This window comes from Pinus tabuliformis, chromosome 8, assembly GCF_031772625.1.
Source record: "Pinus tabuliformis cultivar Carrire ecotype Pingquan chromosome 8, CPIR1, whole genome shotgun sequence".
NCBI classification, from domain to species: Eukaryota; Viridiplantae; Streptophyta; class Pinopsida; order Pinales; family Pinaceae; genus Pinus; species Pinus tabuliformis.
This window is the reverse complement of record NC_142294.1, coordinates 534,057,941-534,066,358: the sequence shown is the minus strand read 5'-3', so window position 1 is coordinate 534,066,358 and position 8,418 is coordinate 534,057,941. Positions and strand designations below refer to the sequence as shown.

Sequence of the window (8,418 nt, the reverse complement as noted above, 5' to 3'; positions counted from 1 at the left end):
ATCGAATATTTTGCCTTCTAACTTGCTTTAAACCTCATTTTCTCAATATTGATGCTCAAAATCATCCACGAAACACCATTATAAATTCCATTACTTATGTCAAAGGCATCAAGGCATCCAATCTTATGCACATATAAGGAAAACAATATATGGCATTTATGCATGAAACACCATTATAAATTACATTACTTACATCAAAGGCATTAATGCATCCAATATTATGCATGTATAAGGACACCAATATATAACATGTAACCCATCTTTGATAAATTTAGATGTGGCCATGCAAAGGGTTTGTTGTTTAATTAGTTGATATATCAATGAAAAATAAAAGGACAACAATATATGGCATTTATACTTTGCACGTGGGTGCATGAAAGTCTCACTTGATATAAGTGAAACACACTTGATAAATTCAGATGTGCCCATGTAAAGGGTTTGTTGTTTCATTATTTGATATATTAATGATGTTGTTTCATTATATGGAATTTATATTTTGAAAGTGGGCTAGTGCAAGATTCACTTGATATAAAGAAAACGCAGTTGATATTATAATAAATTCAAATGTGGCCATGGAAAGGGTTTATTGTTTCATTATTTGATATATCAATGATGTTGCTTCATTATTTGATATATCAATGAAAAAAAGGACAACAATATATGGAAGTTATACTTTGCAAGTGGGTGAGTGAAAAAATCACTTGATATAAAGGAAACTTACTTGATATTATGATATATTCAGATGTGGCCATGCAAATATTTTGTTGTTTGATTATTTCTTATATCAATGAAAAAAAGGACAACAATATATGGCATTTATACATTTCCATTGGGTGAGTGATAGACTCATTTGATATAAAGGAAAGAGGTTAGAAGTCCACCCCGGCTAAATACATACTCTCTATAGTTTATTGTGTTTATTCTATGGTTTAGTTTTAAAAATATTAAAATTTTGAATAAGGAAATTATTACTTTAGCATAACTCAGGCTTAGAATTTGATGTTTCACATAATATTCTTTTCCTTTTTGGATGTATTTGATGGTTAACAAAAATTTGGAAACATCTAAGGTCACCTAAAAAAAATTTGAAAATTTATAAAGCCTTCAAAAAAACTTGTCTTTTTCCCTCACTCTAGAGAATGATACTATACTATGAATATAAAATATATATCCAAAATAAAAACATGGTCTATTGTTTTGTAAGTCACACTTACAAAACTTTAAGAAGTTATTTTGAAATCAATGTACAAGTACGTTTAACATGTATTATATCAAGTTTGAAAAAGGAAAATCTCACAACCTTTTCATCTACATGATTCTTCCATAAGTTTAATGAGAAACTTTCATATTAAAGGTTTAGCATGTATTATATCAAATTTGAAAAAAGAAAATCTCACAACGTTTATATTTACATGATTTTTCCATAGATTTAATAAGAAACTTTCATATTATAATTTTTAAACTATTTTAAATATTTAAAAATTGAATTTATATTGCTTTACCTTTAATCAAGTGCATACTTCCTTTCACCTTTAATACTTAAACTAATTAAGTGCATATTTCATTTCATATTAATTGAATTGAGGGATACACTTGTAAGAATTGTAGTAATAGAAAATAAATATTTTTATAATATGATTTGTTAATTAAGTGCATATTTCATTTTATATTAATTGAATTGAGGGATACATTGGTAAGAGTTGTAGTAATAGAAAATAAATATTTTTATAATATGAATTTTTATATAGTAAAAAAATAAATTTAAAAATAATATATTGCAATAATAGATTTATGAGTAATAAGTCAACTCAAAAGGCCAACTCTGTTTCTGTCTTCTGTTTGATTTCTCATATGGAACAAGTGCTGCATGCAGCCGGTAGTCCCTGCCGTAAGCGAATGGCCTCCCTCAAGCACAAATGAAGCCCTTTTATGATTTGTGCACCATTTCTCGTGCTTTCGGCAAAGAAGCTAGCTAACATCAATTCATGTGGGTGCTGCGCAATACGCCTTTAAGGTCCTTTAAATCCAGAGAGAAAATAGAGCTTTTCCTTTAAGGTGATGTTGCAATTGTGTGACAATTGTTGTCGTTGCAAAATAGACGGGATCCGCAAGCACGAACTGGAACGAATTGTCCAAAACTAGTCGTTATTCGTTGATGTTCATTGACCACACCTGATTAATTGTCCACAACTAGACGTTATTCGTTGATGCTCACTAACGACAGGTGATTAAGGGTGATTTCACCATTACTCTTGTGTTGGTATCAGAAATCACAGCATGGTTGTCGGGTTATGTTCGGGTTTCACTTGTGCTCCTTGCGATGTTGATAATAGATAGCAGGGTCCTCGTAGGGAAACGGGCTAACTGTTCCATTCCATTACTTGCCGATGCCAATTCCCTATTTCATTTCTTCTGTTACCAGACAGGGGCATATGGTCGGCTGGCCCGAGCAGATTCCAGCTCTGTTTCAAAACTGATGGAAGGCACAAGAAATTTTGGGGTCATGTCTGAGGGCAAGAGGAAGAATATGTATTATAGGTTGCTTTTTGTGACCTCCACCGGAAACCCAAGCGGCGCAGATATAATTGTTAGATGGAAGAACCGTGAGTATCAGCAACAGCAACAACACAAGTCTGTTTTTGGGCAGATGAGATGCCATTCGGAGCGGGAGTTGAAGGGCATCCTGCCCGCACATGTGTTCGCCAAGATAAGAGTCAAAATCGTAACGCCTCCTACAATGCCAAGGCAAATGATAGTGCCATACGAACTTGATAAGCTCAAGTATAGAATTCCCATTACTAATTGCATCAGTAAAAGATAAGTCCACCAATGGATGCTCTGTCCCACAATTCATATTATTCTCTTGAAGCAGCAAATCATTGAACTGTACCAGTGTTATTTTATATAAGCAGACATGTGCTTCAGTCTTATCATTGTGATTTGGATGAAGAAAGGCCACTTCGCCTGAACCCCATGTCAAACCGGGTTTTATTTCTAATAGAGTGATTTGGTCCCCTGACATTTCATTAGAGACATGTTTAAATGATACCTAAGGGAAGGATGCTCCAAGACAATCATTGCCCACCTCAGAAGCATGCCTATATAGTATATGCATACCCAACCATATCTAATATCCACGCATGGTTGAAGGAATTGTGTGACTGAAAGTTCAATTCACTACACAGATTTCTCAGGGGGTCAATGAAATGATCCAGCTATTCCAAACTCTTCTCTTCAATAAATTGAAAGAAGCAAATAGCTTGCTACAAGTGAAATTTAGAAGCAGGCCTGGTGCTGGATATTGTCCTATGGAGTGAGGAATACATGCCATTACAGTGCAGAAAGTGGATTGAATTATGGGAAAAATGGATTTTCATAGGATTCTATTCCAAACTTACTGAAAAGGTTTGCTTCTGTATTCACACTTGCAGACTCATCAGACTTCTGCATAATCAGATAAGAGTCAAAATCGTAAGGCCTCCTACAATGCCAAGGCAAATGATAATGCCATACGAACTTGATAAGCTCAAGTATAGAATTCCCATTACTAATTGCATCAGTAGAAGATAAGTCCACCAATGGATGCTCTGTCCCACAATTCATATTATTCTCTTGAAGCAGCAAATCATTGAACTGTACCAGTGTTATTTTATATAAGCAGACATGTGCTTCACTCTTATCATTGTGATTTGGATGAAGAAAGGCCACTTCGCCTGAACCCCATGTCTTTGTGTAGAGGCCACAATATTGGTAGAATAAACGGCATGGCTATCGATGGTCATATTGAATTTTCAAAAGGTATAGGTATCGTTATGAACCTAGCTAGCTATGCTGAACCTTGGGCATTTACATTGATTTCTGAGTTCAGGTATTTTAAGAAAGAAAAACCGGGTTTTATTTCTAATAGAGTGATTTGGTCCCCTGACATTTCATTAGAGACATGTTTAAATGATACCTAAGGGAAGGATGCTCCAAGACAATCATTGCCCACCTCAGAAGCATGCCTATATAGTATATGCATACCCAACCATATCTAATATTCACGCATGGTTGAAGCAATTGTGTGACTGAAAGTTCAATTCACTACACAGATTTCTCAGGGGGTCAATGAAATGATCCAGCTATTCCAAACTCTTCTCTTCAATAAATTGAAAGAAGCAAATAGCTTGCTACAAGTGAAATTTAGAAGCAGGCCTGGTGCTGGATATTGTCCTATGGAGTGAGGAATACATGCCATTACAGTGTAGAAAGTGGATTGAATTATGGGAAAAATGGATTTTCACAGGATTATATTTGAAACTTACTGAAAAGGTTTGCTTCTGTATTCACACTTGCAGACTCATCAGACTTCTGCAACATGTCTCCTTGGACTTGTGTGCATGTGCATTAGAAATCAACATTATTTGATGAATGTATATAAGCATTGAGCTCTCAATGTCTTCAGAAATATCAAAAGCCACGCATCCCTAGCAAGAGTGTCAAATGACAAGTAAATTTTAGGGGTTACGAATCCTCCTTCCAAGGCCTCCAGAAGCTTGTCCATTTTGTTAGTCAGAGAAGAAAACTTTCAACATGGTTTTCAACTCTTCCACCTTCCAAATACAAGTTTGGACTATTTACGGTATTTTACAGTTATGTCGTTGATACAGCTACAAAAATCTACAAAGCTGCTAGGAAGACTGAACTGTAAAATATGCCCTGTTTCATATGAATGCAAGAAATGGCATAACTAAAAACTGTAGCTGAAGTCCTATGAAATGAATCCATGGGTATCATTGGGGCAGCTCTACATTATATTGTTTTTGTTTTGAGGATGTCAGTGATTACAAACAGACCTGAATACAGTAATGGCTGGGCAAGGAATGATCCAGAATTGAAGCATTCGGGATCAAAAACAATAATTCCTTAGTCATAGCAAAAACGCTGGCATGGAGTAATGCTTCAGAACCGACACCAAAAGTAACTTGTAATTGAGTGTGTATATTGAGGAAAAGTCAAGTGGAAGTGGATACATGAAAAAAAAATCATCAACAACCAAAAAAAATAGAGATGGGGTTTTTACCACTCTGAATATACAAGAAAGAATTGGATGCATCTTCTTTAGAGCAACCTGTGCCAACAAGTAATAGGGGATTTTACCATTCTGGCAGCTCTACATTTTCTTGTTTTTGTTTTGAGGATGTCAGTGATTACAAACAGACCTGAATACCTTAGTTGCTTTTGATAGCGCAATGAATTTAGCATGCAATAGCAACCTAATAGAAGTCATATTTATAAATAACAAAGGAATTGGAAATGGGAAAATTGCTGGAAATGGAAAAATGTGTGCAGCCATATAGTAATTATTTTCGTCAGTAATATATAATTTTTATTTTCACTAAGAAAATACCACTCTCATGACAAACAGTCCTAAAAAAACATTGTTACTATATTCAATATTCTAGTAATAAAAAGCAATATTACCAGTCTTAGAAAAACAATATTACCATTTTCAATATTCTAGTAATAAAAAGCAATGTTACCACATTCAATATTCTAGTAATAATAGATCGTCTCCTCCTCTTATAAAAAAGTTTTCATTTAATCACATGGAAGCAATCCCCACCCTGCCCACCTTTCGAAGCCACTATAATAGTATTTGGTGAATTTCTGTGATGAGTATGGTAAGTGATTAACACATTTCTTATAGATATTAGAAGTTGGAAGTGTCAGTTAAGGGTAAACATAAGGTGCAAGCAATATAGTTGTACATGATATAAGTGTTGGTGGATAATATTAAAGTAATATAATAATAATAAAGTTATTTTTAATATCATAGTTAAAGTTAGACAGTGGTGTGGTGTGTGTTTTGATTTATAAAATTATAAAATGTATGTACTTTATTTCTCTATATAAAATGCATAAACTTAATCAATAAACCAAATTATATGCCATTAAATACTATATAAATTACATAACCACACAACATATATGTATATAGCCACACAACATATATGTATATAATTTAATAATATTATTTAATCCAAAAACTACACCGCAATCTTTACACGATTTTATTCAAACAAGAGGTCTTATTTAAACAAGTTGACAAAGTTCTCCATAGAAAGCACGTGCGTTACCGTGCTCAGATGCCATTGACAAATCGACACCAACGAGCAGATCGCTGCCGCGGCAATCACGCTTTCGTTTGCCCTGACGTATTTGGTTCTACGCAACTCAGTCGCCGCCTGAACATTTAAGTCCGCAAAATACGGCATCTAATGAAATCAACTTACTATTCAGCCACCTTTTTTATATTCTTTTGCTGCGACTTTTTACAGTTCGTCAAAATTATAAGATTAGTCGTTGAAATCGTCATATCGAAAGAACGTATTCCAGCTTTATATTCTAACTCTGGTTTTGAATTATATTTTTCAAATAATTTTATTAAAAAAAAAAAACTGAATTTATTTTTGCATTTAAAAACATATTTTAAAAATTCAAATAATTAAATTATATTTATTGTAATAAGTTTATTAGCGCGGTTCTTGACTTTTCACCAGTTCCCACGTCTCAAATTGAACCAACGCGTGCAATGTCCTAATTTGCATGCTTTACACTTGTCCAAACTCGATCCAACCCTGCCTTCCGCACTTCATTTGCACTGTATGTTTCGGTAAGATTCCTCTCTGAGGATACACTCGGTGATGGAGGGCTTGTAACCCTTCCAATGTTCACCATTGTTGGGCGATTGTCGGTTGTCGAGCTGCTACTTCGGCTCTGCACTTTTCCACGGGATTTTCAATACCAGGAAGCCATCCGAGCTGCTACTTCGGCTCTGCACTTTTCCACGGGATTTTCAATACCAGGAAGCCATTCCTTAGGTGAGCGGCGTAGGCTCAAAGCATTAGGGTTTTGCTTCAGGGTAAGATCTCTGTTAAATAAACTTTACCGCGCTCTGAATTTTATAAAGTTAACAAAGCTCTAATTTATATACACTGTTTTAAATGCTACTCTTTTTAAACTAGATTTTTGCCAAGAATCATCACTCTGCATGTTGCTCTTTTTCCCCAATTTTGATGCCATGGCTGGGCCTGCTCCGAGCATTGCAGAATTTAGTCGAAAAATGAAGTTGGTACACTTCAGTCATGTTCTTATCTTCTGCTCTCTGCAAAGTTTGTGCACAAATACAACGGTTGTTTCAAATGGTAAGAAATTATCCCTTTGCTATGTACAAATCCATTATTTCTCTGATATAAAATTTAAAGAATATTAAAGTTCCATGGAAGGGTTTAGCAATCATATCATACATATGAGTTTAAGGTTTGGTATGTTGCTTCTGAAATTACAGAGGCACCATATTACGACGCTTCTGCTTATACACAGGGATTGATATTCTTCTGCTCAATATCCTCAATGCTTTCATTTTAGGCTTGCAGACTGGACCCTTCTGGCTAATTATATTTCGTTTTGCAGTGTGAACCCTATCCTGCAGCGCCGCTTTACGGTGGGGGGATTATTTGAAATCCAGGTTTTGATAATGGAACCAACTGGTGGACTGGTTTCGGGAGCGCGAGCGTCGCACTGCAAATACAGAGTCAGGATAATGGCAACAAATATCTTGTGGCATCAAATCGGCAAGAAAGCTTTCATTTGCCCGCTCAAACTTTGGGAAATTTAAGGCAAGATGTCAAGTATGCTTTGTCAGGTAATAAATTGGTTACCAGATACTGCTGTGCAAGATCGATATTCTTCAGAAACCTTTAACATTATTGAATTTGATATGGCATGTGTGGGGTTTAATGTGTACAGCCTGGGTGCAGGTCAGATTGGGGAACTCTGCTTTGGGGAACTCTGCTTTAGTTACGACAACTGTGGGGATGGACAATGTGTCTACAGACCAAAAGGGATCGCTGACAAATAATAAAAGGCTCAAAATCCATGCATACCTTTATTTTCAAACTGAAATCAGAATTTAAATTATTTCTAGTTCAATTTATCATATGACTTTATTTTCAAACTGAAATCAGAATTTAAATTATTTCTAGTTCAATTTATCATATGACTTTATTTTCAAACTGAAATCAGAATTTAATTGAAATCAGAATTTAAATTATTTCTAGTTCAATTTATCATATGACTTTATTTTCAAACTGAAATCAGAATTTAAATTATTATATGACTTTATCGCGCTTCATGCAAATGACAAGATGAAAGAAATGAAGAACCTTCATGCAAATGACAAGATGAAAGAAATGACAAGATGAAAGAAATGAAGAACTTTAGCACAAATTTTTTTTGGATTTATTTGATTTCGAATTATGGAAATGCAAAAAAAATGAAAAAATGTGGCACATAAATTCATGACAGGAAAATATGGAAATGCAAAAAAAAATGAAAAATGCGGCACGTAAATTCATGACAGGAAAATGCTAGAAA

General features: G+C 34.6%; 1 protein-coding gene across 4 annotated transcripts; it reads left to right on the top strand.

The window, feature by feature from the left end:
• The first annotated feature begins 6,534 nt into the window (after positions 1 to 6,534).
• LOC149236506 (uncharacterized) lies at positions 6,535 to 8,036 on the top strand. 4 transcript variants are annotated; one of them, XR_016268406.1, is made up of 4 exons: positions 6,535 to 6,863; positions 7,092 to 7,187; positions 7,456 to 7,687; positions 7,792 to 7,825. XR_016268406.1 is itself a non-coding variant. In XM_089461578.1 (4 exons), exons 1-3 carry the CDS (start codon positions 6,710 to 6,712, stop codon positions 7,458 to 7,460), a joined length of 339 nt encoding a protein of 112 aa, XP_089317704.1. In that variant the 5' UTR covers positions 6,535 to 6,709; the 3' UTR covers positions 7,461 to 7,687; positions 7,803 to 8,036. The 4 variants fall into 4 exon arrangements, 1 of the variants encoding a protein (XP_089317704.1); XM_089461578.1 differs by having other exon boundaries at positions 7,008 to 7,187; positions 7,803 to 8,036; XR_016268404.1 differs by having other exon boundaries at positions 6,536 to 6,904; positions 7,008 to 7,187.
• Positions 8,037 to 8,418: the final 382 nt, after the last annotated feature.